This window comes from Zalophus californianus, chromosome 16 (genome assembly GCF_009762305.2).
Source record: "Zalophus californianus isolate mZalCal1 chromosome 16, mZalCal1.pri.v2, whole genome shotgun sequence".
Taxonomy (NCBI): domain Eukaryota; kingdom Metazoa; phylum Chordata; class Mammalia; order Carnivora; family Otariidae; genus Zalophus; species Zalophus californianus.
In genome coordinates, this window is record NC_045610.1 from 37,731,945 (window position 1) to 37,744,627 (window position 12,683).

Genomic DNA, 12,683 nt, shown 5'->3' on the forward strand with positions numbered 1-12,683 from the left:
CAAGATATCTGATGGGCTCCCGCCCAGCTGGAAAGTATGAGGGAAGGATCCTACTGCAACTCCCAGCTAGAGGGCCCGCCACAGTTACACAAACACAGTGCGCACGAGCGCACCCTCACTGGACCCACCGGGCGGCCTGGGATGTGCAGAAACAGCCCATCTGTATGTACTCTCCCGGGCTGCCCAACGCCTGCTATGCAGGTGCCTAATTCAGGTGAAATGAGTAAAAAAATCTCATGAGTCCAGAGGCCAAAGCTAGGAAGGTTGACCGCAGAGCAGTTTCGGGCTCCAAAGGGGCAGGCTAGAGTATTGTGTTCTTTTACCTTCCCAGCCTACATTTTGGCCACAGTTATCTTCCCTAGTGGGATTCCTGTTTCCCCCACTCCACCCCTAACCCAATCGCCTGGAGCCAAATCTGGTACCCACACTGGCTCATCGCATCACCTGTTTGGGAGAATCTGGGGTCACAAAGTTTAAGGCCACTTTGGGATGGGAGGGTATCAGCATGATTTAGGGGTTACAGATGGAAGCAGACTGGTTTTGGGGGAGTAGCTTTTTGCTTTCTCTTGCTCCTGGATTTAGAAGCCCCAGAGGAGGAGGGGCAGGCCTATGTTCCCGTGACCTCTTGCCAGCCCCACTCTGTGGGGCGCCTCTTTTGTCTTCTTGGTTCTGCGGAACTTAGACCCCAGGAACCTGGGGGAGCCCTTTCCTCCTGTAGCCCATCGCTGCCCCCAGGGACAGGAGGGCAGCTGTGGCGCTGGCTGGGCCTGTCTGGGCAGGGCTGGGGCCACCCCTCCTCCTCTTGCAGCTCCTCCTGCTGACCTGCATTCTTAGCGGGGGCCTTTGGTGGGGCTCTGATGTTTGCTCACTGGCCCGCATTGGCAGCAATGCTGCTCGGCTGGCCTGACCCCCCCCCCACCCCCAGGGAGCCCAAGGCCACCACTGACCCCTCAGATCTGGCGCCCCCAGGCTGAGACGACCCTGGAGGGGCCAGGGAGGAATTAGGGAAATCAGGCCACGTGGGCTCACCCTTTGGACAACCTCTCTGAGCGGCCACCTCCTCTCTCGGGAGGTGGGAGTACGGCCCTCGAGGGTTGGTGAGTGAAATCAGGAATGGGAAAGTGACGGAGGAGCAGGCTGCCTGGGAACTGCAGCCTGGGGCGGCGCTGTGGCCCGCAGACACACGCTGCTCCTCCGGCCGGTCCTGGCCCCATCTCGGGCGGCCGGTGATGTGCAGGAGGGGGGCCGGCCGGGCTGCCCGCTGCTCTGGGTGCTCACATTCATCAGCACACAGCCTTGACGTTTGCTTCTGGAATGACCTCCGATGGCAACCTCACGACACCTCCCCGTCGACAGCACATCTGAAGCAGCCTTCACTTTCCTTTAACTCTGGAGAGTTCGACAGCTCCACGTCCTAGCAGTGCGGGTTTGAAAAGCATCTCAGGAACCAAACAGTCTGGCTGTCTTCACCCTGTAGAGGGCGTATTCAAGTCACCCATGGAGTTTCTCAAGACACCGATTAACTCTCCAGCACCCCAACAAGTAATGTCCATGGGGGCGTATTAGAGCAGCGCTTTTCAAACTTTACACGGGGGGGTGTTGTTAACATGCAGCTTCTGATTCACTAGGTCTGAGGTGGGGCCCAAGATTCTGCATCTTTTTAAAAAGATTTATTTATTTATTTGGGGGGGGCAGAGGGAGAGAGAGAGAGAAGCAGACTCCCCGCTGAGCTCGGAGCTCAACGAGGGGCTCAATCTTAGGACCTGCGCGGAAATCCAGAGTCAACCTTTTAACCAACTGAGCCACCCAGGCACCCCAGATTCTGCATTTTTAACAAGCTTCCAGGTGATGCTGACGCTGGCAGTCCACGGACAGAGTATGAAAGTATTCTGTTGTGCAGTGAGAGTTGTGTGGTTCAAAACTAATCTCTCTCCTCCACTCCCCACCTGTGCTTGAGAATTACAGAACTAGTTCAGTGTGGTCATTTTGCCACTGGGGAAACTGAGGCCCTCAAAGGAAAAGTGACCTGCCCAAAGACACACTCCAGATCCATTGCAGAAGTAAGATGAGATGCCAGTGTTCTGAGTTTCAGGTGATGCTCTTCCCTGCCTCCAGCCCAGCTTCTAGATAATTCTTCTCTGCAAGTGGCAGTGCCTCTTCTGAAAGTGAAGACCATCTCCTTGGGGGAGAGCTTCCTCTTCAGAATCAGCCTTGGATACCTATAGGCAATTAGGAAATATCTCAGATTTCAGATCCCCCAACAGCCGTATCTGGTGCACCTGCCCATAGCCTGCCTCGAAACCTTGGCCTCATTCCCATCCCAGGAGTGACCCCAGGCTGGGATGCTGTGGCCAGAGCTCTGAGAAGTAGCCCTGACTGCTTGGCAGCATGGACGTGGGAGAAGTGGATAATCTGCAATATCTCTCCTGTCCCCATTCCTGGAGGGCTCCACAGAGCAAAAGGAGTGAGATGCATTTGCTTAAATGCTGGTTACGGAGAGGGTTGATAGAGGAAAATGACCTGGAAAGCAGAACATTTGGGATCAGAGTCCACCCACACATCAATATGTGCCCCCTTGGCCAAGACTTCTTTGCTGTTTCAGTTTCACTATAGGTAAAGGCACCAAATCTTTGGACTAGAAATTTTCAAATTTCCTTTCAAAGCTATCTTCGTAGGAGTTTGAGCACTGTGGGGCGGAATCCATCTTTTGTGGGTTGGGTGGGTTTTAAGCATATGTGCGTTTAAAAAAAATGCATTAACTTAAGTTACCCCTACACCTCCTGCCCTGTGACAATCTGACAGATCTTACGCCCTGGTGGGGGCTGGGGGTAGGTCGCACCTTTGGGTAATTCAAACCAGGACACAAGTAGCTGAGTTTTTTCCTCCAGATGCCCCAGCAATCTGCGCTCTCTAACAGATCTGCCCGGTTTTTCTTTCCTCTCTTTTCACGTGGGCTTCTTTCCACCCCCAGCTCCCGCTCCCCACATTGACCGCATTCGAAGTGCCCCCCGCTTCGTCTCAGCCTTTCTCCGGACTGAAAGCGGCGCGGGCCAGAACAGGCAGCCTAGCACGGTTTCCGAGGCCGCTCCGCTCCAAGAAGCAGTGCTGGCGCGCGCCCTGGTGGAAAACGGAAGAACTGCAAGCGCTTCGTTCTGGCTCCGCCCCCCGGGCCAAAGCCTTCCAGGTCACCTGGGAGCCTCCGCCCAATGACCCGAAGCGGAGGCGGTGGCGCTCGGGACTAAGCCGGGGATCTCGGAGGGAGAGAGGGTGAGGGGCACACCGTATCGGGGGAAGGGGGGAAGAGAGGAAGGGAGGACAGAAGAGGGGTGTGAGACTCTTGGAGGGGTTGGGTGGCGAGGGAGGGGGGTCCCGCGACTGCACCCGAGGGCCGGGCTCCCGGTAGGGCCCTGGGAGCGTGCGCTCTGCGCCCTCCTGCTGAGCCCCGAGCCTGGAGCCCGGAGCCCGTGACCGAGAGCCGGTGCCTCTGCCGCGCATGGAGTGTGTGCGGTGCTGAGCGTCCCGAATCCAACGGCAGTGTCCTCCGAGTGTCTGTTGACACGTGTTGGGAGAGGGGCTCCCAGGGGCTGAGCCCTGGTCAGGATGGTGGAGAGGTGGCTCGAGGGGGACGCACTCATCTCCACCTCTCCCCAGATGGCTTCGTGGAACCCCGACACCCCGTGTTCCTGCGATTGCTTTGTCTCGGTACCCCCGGCCTCGGCCCTCCCCGCGGTGATCTTTGCCAAGAACTCTGACCGGCCCCGGGACGAAGTGCAAGAGGTGGTGTTTGTACCGGCAAGCACCCACGCCCCTGGGAGCCGGCTCCAGGTGGGTTAGGCCTTATGGACGTGTCAGGAGCTGTGGCAGATCTAGGCATCCGTCTAAGACCTTTCTCCTCTGCTCCTCAGGCCCGGAAAGTCGCCACAGGTGCTGGAAAGAGCATGACCTTCTTGTCTACCAACCTGGCCCTAGCCTCTTTTTAGCCTCCTCGTCTGCAAAATGGGAATACCAAAACCCCTTCTGAGTGGACTCTCCCTTTCTCCCCCCTTACCTGCAGTGCACCTACATTGAGGTGGAACAGGTGTCAAAGACTCACGCTGTGATCCTGAGCCGCCCTTCTTGGCTGTGGGGGGCTGAGATGGGCGCCAATGAGCATGGCGTCTGTATTGGCAATGAGGCAGTGTGGACCAAGGAGCCAGTTGACGAGGGGGAAGCTCTGCTGGGCATGGATCTGCTCAGGTAGGGACCCTGCCCTCCCTCATCTCTATGCACTGGAAGTCTGAGAGCTGAGTACTGACCCAGGCCATCCCCCTCCCCCCCCAAGCTGGGTCACAGGGCCCTCCATCTTTGTGTCCCCCTCGCCATCCCCAGAGAGGCTGTCCCTGCTCCTCCTCTCTCCCGGGGCCCCATCTCTCCAGTCTGGTAAGGAGCTCCCAAGTGTGGCCACTTCTGGGCCTCTCCTGGCCCAGAAATAGGGCAGTGGTTTCACATTTCTTTTTTCAACAGAAGTGCCTTTTTTTTTTTCTTTCCCAAATGGAATCTCATATGGAGCCCCAATGTATAAAGCCAGTAAAAGTAGAGCAGCTGTGGTTGAAGGGAGGCTGGGGGACTTAGTGCGCTTCTCTCTCTCAGACCATGTTTTGGGCCTCTTCATGGGACCCTCAGAGCAGAACAGGAAACCACTGGCCTCACTGCACTCCATACAACCGCTGTCTGCAGATTGTGTGGCAGGGCCCTCTCTGGGCTGCGTCTGTCCGCTGGGGCTTCCGTCACCCGCCACCAGTACCTCACTGCCCTTCTGGTCCCTGCCCCTCTCTTCGTGGCCAGGCTGGCTTTAGAACGGAGCCGCTCTGCCCTGGAGGCCTTGCACGTGATCACGGGCTTGCTGGAGCGCTACGGGCAAGGGGGCAGCTGCCGGGAGGACCCCGCACCATTCTGCTACCACAACACTTTCCTGCTGGCTGACCGGACTGAGGCATGGGTACTGGAGACGGCGGGGAGGCTGTGGGCCGCACAGAGGATTCAGGGTGAGGGCCCGGCACCGGGGCTTGCCTCCCGGGGGTGTCCCGTTTTGCCAGCCTTGGGAGGGGGTGGGATGGGGGCAGGGCAGGGCAGGACCCTTGCTTCCCCCTTCACTTGCTTAGGTCCTCTTGTGCTCTAGCCTGCCACTTCCTCTGGGGAGCCTTCCTGGACTCCCAGGCAGTCAGGTTCCCCCCTTATATGCAAGCAGGTGCCTCTTCACTGCACTCACCACAGCTGCAAGTTCACATTTATTTCTGTGATCCTTTTGTCTGTCTCCCTCCCCACGAGGGCAGGACTGTTCTCTTCACCATCATGTTCTCGGCACCTGGCACAGAGCAGGTGCTTCATGATAAATGAGCCACCCCCCCCACCCCCCGCCTCCTCCACAGAGGGGGCCCGCAACATCTCCAACCAGTTGAGCATTGGCACGGACATCTCGGCCGAACACTCGGAGCTGCGGACCCACGCCCTGGCCCAGGGCTGGTGGGGTGGGCAGGGCACTTTTGACTTCGCTCAGGTCTTCTCCCTGACCCAGCAGCCTGTGCGCATGGAGGCTGCCAAAGCCCGCTTCCAGGCTGGGCAGGAGCTGCTGCAGCAGCAAAGAGGTCAGTGAGCGGATGGTGGTGGGCTGAGGGCCGGAGAGCCTCGGCAGTGCCAGCCCTTCTCCTCTCCCACGGCTTTGACCCAAGGCCAGAGGTCCCCCTTCTGCCTTGGGGGCCCCCTCAGCCTGTCCTCCTTCGCAGGGGGCATCACGGCAGAGGTGATGATGGGCATCCTCAGGAACAAGGAGAGTGGCATCTGCATGGACTCAGGAGGCTTTCGCACCACGGCCAGCATGGTGTCCATCCTGCCCCGGGACCCCACACAGCCCTGTGTCCACTTCCTCACCGCCACGCCAGACCCATCCAGGTGAGGGGAATGAGGGTGGGCAACCCAGGTGGGGGGGGGGATGGGGGATGTAATAACCTTTGCTCCTTCCATCTCTGTCCCATTAGGTCAGTGTTCAAACCTTTCATCTTCGGGGCAGGGGCGGCCCAGGCCCCCCAGGTGCTGTCCCCCACTTTTGGAGCACAGGACCCTGTTCGGACCCAGCCCCGATTCCAGACTCAGGTGGATCGGCGGCACACCCTCTACCGCGGACACCAGGTGGCTCTGGGGCTGATGGAGCGTGAGCAGGTACCCCCAGGGACTAGGGGCTACTCTGGGGGCATGACTCACTTCACCCCCCCGCCCCCAATCGGGATTCTGGAAATACGAGGGGGACTGGGAGTGGAGGAGAGACTCTAGAGTTGGGGAGAGGAGTCTCTGCCTTCAAAGCTAGCTGCCCAGGAAAATGTCGGGGACCCTGTCCTTTCTCCTGCTGTGTGGGACATGGCAGGGATCTCCCCTGGATCCAGAGGGAAGCCTGTCCTGGGGGCCTCTCATCTCCACCTTTCCTGGGCAGGATCGGGGGCAGCAGCTCCGGCAGAAGCAGCGGGATCTGGAGCAGGAAGGCCTGGAGGCTGCACGGGGACTGCTGGCCGGGGAGTGGGCCCCACCGCCGCAGGAGCTGGCCACCCTCTTCCAGGCCTTTGTGGAGAGGGAAGGCGAGGTGTACGCCTGAGCGCCGCGGTGCCTCCTGGCCTGGGGTGGGCACAGGGCCCCTGGGGCAGCAGGATCGCAGCACAAGCCCTTCACTGCCCTCGGCCTTGTTCTGCGCGGCCAGCTCGGCCTTTGGCTTAATAATGTTACTTCGCGGTTCAGTGAACGTGATCCCTGGTCTAGTGGGGATGGGAGAGCCAAGTGAGGGCAAAGCGCAGCCCTGAGCTGACTGCAGGGCCTCTGGTCGTCTTGCTGGGCAGCACAGTCTTCTCACTCGGGGGATGGGAACTAGATGGAGAACGTTGTGGCAGGGGCGTGTGAGGAGAGGTGGTCTCCCCAGGTGTGTGAGCGGGTGTGAACAAGAGAACACGCCTGGCACAATATGGGGCTACCATTTAGGGGAGAATTAGAACCACGGGTTTTTGGTCCTTGGCTCGAACCTTGGGAGGGCACTCCCTAAGGGCGGCAGTGAGATGTGCCCTGGAGGACGGCATCTTCCTCAGGGCGAGGCCCGCTCAGGGCCCAGGCAGCCAGGTGGAGGACCTGAGGTGGGCCAGTCCTTTGGGTAGTTCCCGAAAGGTCCAGAAACGTGTTCTTTAGAGTTGGGATCTGTATTTCTGTGACTCCTTCCCACTGCCTTGACTGCTTGCTTCCCCTCAGATGCCCCCCAACGACATGAAAGACATACTTAGGGGCGCCTGGGTGGCTCAATCGTTAAGTGTCTGCCTTCGGCCCAGGTCATGGTCCCAGGGTCCTGGGATCGAGCCCCGCGTCGGGCTCCCTGCTCAGCGGGAAGCCTGCTTCTCCCTCTCCCACTCCCCTTGCTTGTGTTCCCTCTCTCGCTATGTCTCTTTCTGTCAAATAAATAAATAAAAAATCTTAAAAAAAAAATGAAAGACATACTCAGGGCTGGGAGACATTTTACTGGGGTAGGCTCCTGCCATAGGGGAGGGGTCTGAGAAGGAGGGGAGGCCCCACCCCATGCCCTGTTCTTCCCCAATCCTTGTTCCTGGGGTATTGCTGGTAGGGACGGGCTGCACTTCACTTCTTGATTCTTTTGGTCACAGTTTTGGTTGTGCTAGAGGCCCCAGCCACAGAGGCCTTGGGGGCTGTGGTCCCCTTCTTTGCTGGGACAGTGATTTGCTGGCTGGAAACCAGAGAGCAGGGTTTCTTGCTGGCAGAGGTAGCTTGTGGCAAGGAGGCGGGCTTGGAGGATGTCTCCCTCCCTTGCCCGGGAGTGAGAGAGGGACTGCTGTCCCTAGCCATGGGCCCCCCAGGCAGCAGGGGGAGGCCAGTGAGGGTGGGCTTTGTCTCCATCCTCAGAATGTGCTCAGTCAGGGCTGCCTGTTGTCTGCACTCCTTGTGTCTGCCCATCTCCTGTTCCAGCTCCTGGAGGAAGCCTGGGAGGGACAAGATGGGAGGTGGTAGATGGAGCCCCAAGCTTGGCAGGAAGGCCCTTGGTGGGAGGTCTCTGGCTGACCCCCTGAGCAAACAAACCCACTGCCATCCCCAGTGGGGAGGGGCCTGGGGCTGGGGTCGGGAGGACGTGTCACCTGCATGCCGGGCTGACACCTGGCCCCAGTGGCACTGTCCGTCTCTGACCCAGATGCTGCTCTGGGCTTGGGGCTGCCTCCCTAGCCACCACTGCCATCTTAGCTTCCCCCGTGCCCCACGGGGCAGAGGGGAATTCTAGGAAGAAGGGTGCAAGCTTGGAAAGCAGGGCCACCTCGCTCTGTGCAGAACGGGCCACTCAGCTCCGGGAACTCCTCCTCCTCATCGCCCGAGGCTTTCTCCTCCTCATCCGAGGTCCAGCGCTCTAACACAGGCTGCTTGTCCAGGTCCAGGAGCAGCGGCAGGGCTTCTGTCACCAGCTCTCTGCAGGGCGGGAAGAGCAGAGGCCCCCCAGGAGAGCACCCATGAGTGGGGAGCCTGGGGGAGCCAGACACAAGCTGCCACCACAAGCAACCACACTGGGAGGGATGGGGGTTCGCAGGCAGGGAGATGGGCCTGTGGTCAGCCCCAAAGAGCTAAGGGCTGGCTCCGTGTGGACCTCGGGGTGGGAGAGAAAAGGTGTCCCACTTGAGCTGGGGTGGCAGAGAAGGTGCCATGGATGGGGACCCCGGGTCTGCAGGCTGAGAGGGAGCGCATGTGGAGGTAGGAGGAGGAGCTTGGCCATGCCCCATTTCTTCCCGCCCTCAGGTCCTCCTCACCTGTACCTGTCCTGGTTGGTGCAGCTATTTCCAGTCAGGTTGAGGATGAGAAGGCTCTGGGGGAACTCATCTGCACACACCAGGGAGAGGGGAAGGAGGGTGTCACAGCCATCTTCTGGCCCAAAGCCACTGCCTCTTTGTACAGCCTCCCCAGAACCCCCAGAGGCTGTGCTGCTAATGCAAGCGTAGGGAGATGGTGGCAGAGAGGAGGGGGGCCCCCCAACACGAGGTTTATCCCATGAGCTGGGGCCAGGCCCTTCCTACCCAGCTTCAGGGTTTCTATCAGGTTCTCAGAAAGGTCCAGAAACTGGAGATGTGGGAGGTCACGGAGGTTTTCCACCTGCTTGATTTGGTTTCCTGCCAGAGACAGGAAGCTGCGGGGGGAAGGGAGGGGTGCAGAGACAGAGCTGAATCACAGAACCACTGGAGGAAGGGAGGAGGGCACCAGGCCCCCGGCGCCCCTGGCTAAGCAGCCCGATGATGAGTGGGGACCCATGGCCCCCTGGGGTGGGGGAAGCAGAGCAGGGCTTGCTGGGTCCTCAGCAGACAAGACATTAGGCTTGGAGAGGTCTGCACCAGTTCTCTGGGGCGTGACCAGGTCTCCCTCTCTCCCCCCTCCCCCGGGCCTGAGCCTTGACACCACGTACCGCAAGGAGGGGATGCAGGCCAGGTTCTCAATCCGCTGGATCTTATTCTGCAGAAAGCAAACGAGTTGGGGAAACTGGGTAGACCACGTCTCCTGGCCCAGCCAGAGAGCTGGCACTTTGGGAATGACAGCTCCCCCCCCCCCCCCCCCCGGGCTCCCTGAACTGGTTCTCAGTACCTGGGGATGATTTGCTTTCTCTGGGTGGATGGTGAAGGGTGTCAACTTGGGGACTGACTACGCTTCATTAAAGTATACCCTGCTCACCCCACAACCAAAGAGGGGCCTGGAAATAAGAAGGAAACCAAGGGGCCATGGGGAAATAGCAAAAGCCTTGGTGGTGGCTTAGGTACACACAGGGAGTAATGAATATACATTACTTTGATTTGTAAAGTTTCTATGCGGAAAGATTAAAGGAGCTGGGTATATTCAAACTGGAGGAGACTGAATCACCACCACCACCACCACCAAATAGCCTTCAAGGTTCTGAAGGATGCAGAGGAATCTTCTGGTTCCCTCTTCTACTTCTTCAAAACAGGAAATGGGCTCGAGGTATATATAACATGAGAGATTTAGGGTAGACACCAAAAAGAACTTTGAGACCAAGAGAAGTGTCTGACAAAAAACAGTGATTCAAGAGCATGTTCCGGATCTCTTTTGGGAGGATTGGTCTTTCAATTGAACAGAATTCCTGATTCATCTAGGAATAGTTTCTTTCTTTCCTTCTTTCTTTCTTTTCTCTTTCTTTCTTTCTCTTTCTTTCTTTCCTTCCTTCCTTCCCTTCTTTCTCTCTTTCTCTTTTTCTTTCTTTCTTTCTTTCTTTCTTTCTTTCTTTCTTTCTTTCTTTTTCCTTCCTTCCTTCCTTCCTTCCTTCCTTCCTTCCTTCTTTCCTCTCTTTCCTTCCTTCATTCCTTTCTGATTTTACTTTTAAGTAATCTCTACACCTAATGTGGGGCTTGAACTTAGAACCCTGAGATCTAGAGGTGCATGCTCCCCAGATAAGCCAGCCAGGCACCCCATCTGGGAACAGTTTCAGTGAAGGTCTGCCTACCTGAATGCCAGGGAATGGGCAAGATGACCTGATCGGTTGCTTTTGGATTAAACAGACTCGGTCCACAGAGGGTGAAGAAGGGTGAAGGAGGGGGAGGAAGGGCAGGAGGCAAGAAGTTACCGCTTGCAGATAAAGGCTGTGAAGGTTCTGGAGGCCCTCAAGGTTCCCGATAGTGGTAATCCCCTCCCGGTCCAGGCGGACAGTCTGCAGTTCAGCCAGAGTGTGAAACCTGGAAGAACGGTCAGCAGGTATTGTAAGGGAGCGGTGTCTGCTGCGGTGTCTCAGCAGGGAAGATGGGAGGGGGGAGGAAAGGTGTTTCAAGCAAAGCGCCTTTGATGAGATGTTGAACAACTTCTTGACTCATGAGCCGGTGTCCAGATCATGAAACCTGGTTGGCTGGGAGCCCTGGATCTTGGTCAGTAGCACTGGGAAGGATCAGAGGGTGAGAGGAGTAGAGGGCCCTTGGACTGGGAAATGGGTGATAGCAGCTTATGGTTCCTGGAGAGACTCTGAGCAAGAGAACACAAGGGAAGCCTTCCTTGGGCCAGCGTGGATGGTGGAGGCAGGGGCCAGGGCAGAGATGAGACAATCTCTGCAGGAGGATCCTTCCTCACTTCCCTTTTCAGTGGTCCATGGAAGGAAAAGCACTTGTTCCATTCACTCATTCATCCCACGGCATTTACTGCCCACTAGAGACAAATGAGAGTCCCTGCCCATCACTATTAGGGAAGCAGGCCAAACGTCTACGACAAGTGGATCACAGACACGAGTACAGGGGACTAAAGGAGTGCCTGAACTGTGCACTCAGTCCTGAATCGGGGGACAGGGAATGCTTCTTGGAGGGGGTGACATACAAATAGAAGTTGGCTGGGAAGGTGAGAAGGTGATGAGGAGAAGGCATGTCAAAAAGAAGGAACAGTTTGTGCTAATCCAGGCTTTCTCCAACTTTAATACGCCCAGAAGTCCCTTGGGGGTTCTTGTAAAAATGCAGATTTCAGTTAAGTAAGTCTGGGGTGGGCCTGAGTGTCTTCATTACTAACAACCTCCCAGGTGATGCTGCTCAGCACCAATCTAAGAGGTAAGGTGCTAAGGTGTGAAAACGTGGGGTCTTAGAGGAATTGTGAACAGCAAGAAATAAGGCTGAAAAGGCATCAGAGGTCAACTCACACTAAGGCATTTGGATTTTATTCTGGAAGTACGAGAGAGCCAAGGAAGGTTCTATCAGGGTGTGCCTGATCAGATTTATCATTTAAAAGGATCATTTTGGCAAGGGCACGGGGGATCCAGGCCTGGGGGCGTGGAGACTAATTAGGAGTTTGTTGAGAGGTGATGGCTTAAGAGCCTTATTTAAGGCAGTTGACTGGGCATGGTAAAAAAGCAATAGAGTAATGTTTAAGGAGGCAAAATCAATTGGACATGACCACTGACTGAATGCATGGAGTAAGTAAAAAGAGGGACAAAGATGAGTTGACAAACCAGTACAGCTCAGGGGACAGGTCATCCTGTGTGTTTCAATCGTCCAGCACCCCTTTTCTCCCGCCCTGGCACTCACATCTTCTCTGACAGATCCTCATCCTCAGGGAAGGCCAAGTTCCGCTTAGTGATAAGGGCTTCAGTAATGCACACTCCCCCTTCCTCTGGACTCTGGGCAAGCTTAGCTGTGAAAAGATGAGTCCGGTTGTTACATTTCTTATTCTTGGAAGCCTGACCCTACTGTTATCCAACTGTTCTACTCACCACCCCATCCCCTACTCACCTCCGGGCATGATTTAAAGGTTACTGGCCTGGCATGGGATTAGAACGAAGGGAAGCTGACCAACTTGTACAGTCCCGGGTATGGCGGAACCCAGGATGGTATGAGGAGAGAGAAGCTCGGAGACTCGAAGGACAAGGGAAAGTGGTTGATTCAGGGCCAATTATTAATGAGGTGGGGTAGAAGACAAAAGTAAATCGAGGCAGGGGCTCCGGAGTTCGAGGGGTGCAAAGGGGCTGGTAAAACTGGGGAATTGTGGGTAGAGAGTGGCGGGTGCGGATCCAAAGAGCTGTGCCCGAGTCTAAGCGTCGTTGCTAGGAGACTGGACGCCAGGCCAGGCGTCGGGGAGGGCGGGCTCTCAGGCACCGGGCTCAACGCATGCGGATTAGTGCTCCAGCCGACGTATCTGCCGGCTGCTTCCGGCCC

At 57.0% G+C, this 12,683-nt stretch overlaps 2 protein-coding genes across 6 annotated transcripts; one reads left to right on the top strand and one right to left on the bottom strand.

The window, feature by feature from the left end:
• The first annotated feature begins 3,184 nt into the window (after window positions 1-3,184).
• SCRN2 (secernin 2) lies at window positions 3,185-7,408 on the top strand. Of its 3 annotated transcripts, none has more exons than XM_027625898.2 (8): window positions 3,185-3,267; window positions 3,652-3,825; window positions 4,055-4,236; window positions 4,825-5,024; window positions 5,409-5,624; window positions 5,763-5,928; window positions 6,015-6,195; window positions 6,464-7,408. In XM_027625898.2, the coding sequence occupies exons 2-8, from the start codon at window positions 3,652-3,654 to the stop codon at window positions 6,620-6,622; spliced, it is 1,278 nt and encodes a 425-aa protein (XP_027481699.1). In that variant the 5' UTR covers window positions 3,185-3,267; the 3' UTR covers window positions 6,623-7,408. The 3 variants fall into 3 exon arrangements, with proteins under 3 accessions (XP_027481699.1, XP_027481701.1, XP_027481702.1); XM_027625900.2 differs by having other exon boundaries at window positions 4,825-4,978; window positions 5,435-5,624; XM_027625901.2 differs by lacking the exon at window positions 3,185-3,267 and adding an exon at window positions 3,906-3,924 and having other exon boundaries at window positions 3,718-3,825.
• Window positions 7,409-7,510: 102 nt separating this feature from the next.
• LRRC46 (leucine rich repeat containing 46) lies at window positions 7,511-12,594 on the bottom strand. Of its 3 annotated transcripts, none has more exons than XM_027625904.1 (8): window positions 12,261-12,594; window positions 12,057-12,162; window positions 10,625-10,733; window positions 9,458-9,504; window positions 9,075-9,184; window positions 8,811-8,880; window positions 8,327-8,475; window positions 7,511-8,000 (listed from the first exon to the last, which is right to left on the bottom strand). In XM_027625904.1, the coding sequence occupies exons 1-8, from the start codon at window positions 12,268-12,270 to the stop codon at window positions 7,642-7,644; spliced, it is 960 nt and encodes a 319-aa protein (XP_027481705.1). In that variant the 5' UTR covers window positions 12,271-12,594; the 3' UTR covers window positions 7,511-7,641. The 3 variants fall into 3 exon arrangements, with proteins under 3 accessions (XP_027481705.1, XP_027481704.1, XP_027481703.1); XM_027625903.1 differs by having other exon boundaries at window positions 8,817-8,880; window positions 10,505-10,733; XM_027625902.1 differs by having other exon boundaries at window positions 10,505-10,733.
• Window positions 12,595-12,683: the final 89 nt, after the last annotated feature.

Excerpts from the sequence above, each read along its gene's own strand:
- LRRC46 (XM_027625902.1), bottom strand. Across the intron at positions 8,881-9,074 it reads GATAGAAACCCTGAAGCTGG|ATGAGTTCCCCCAGAGCCTT; the intron begins GTAGGAAGGGCC and ends TGGTGTGTGCAG. Across the intron at positions 8,476-8,810 it reads ACCAACCAGGACAGGTACAG|AGAGCTGGTGACAGAAGCCC; the intron begins GTGAGGAGGACC and ends CCCGCCCTGCAG.
- SCRN2 (XM_027625898.2), top strand. The coding sequence starts at position 3,652 with ATGGCTTCGTGGAACCCCGACACCCCGTGTTCCTGCGATTGCTTTGTC. Across the intron at positions 4,237-4,824 it reads CTGGGCATGGATCTGCTCAG|GCTGGCTTTAGAACGGAGCC; the intron begins GTAGGGACCCTG and ends CTTCGTGGCCAG. Across the intron at positions 5,625-5,762 it reads GCTGCTGCAGCAGCAAAGAG|GGGGCATCACGGCAGAGGTG; the intron begins GTCAGTGAGCGG and ends CCTCCTTCGCAG.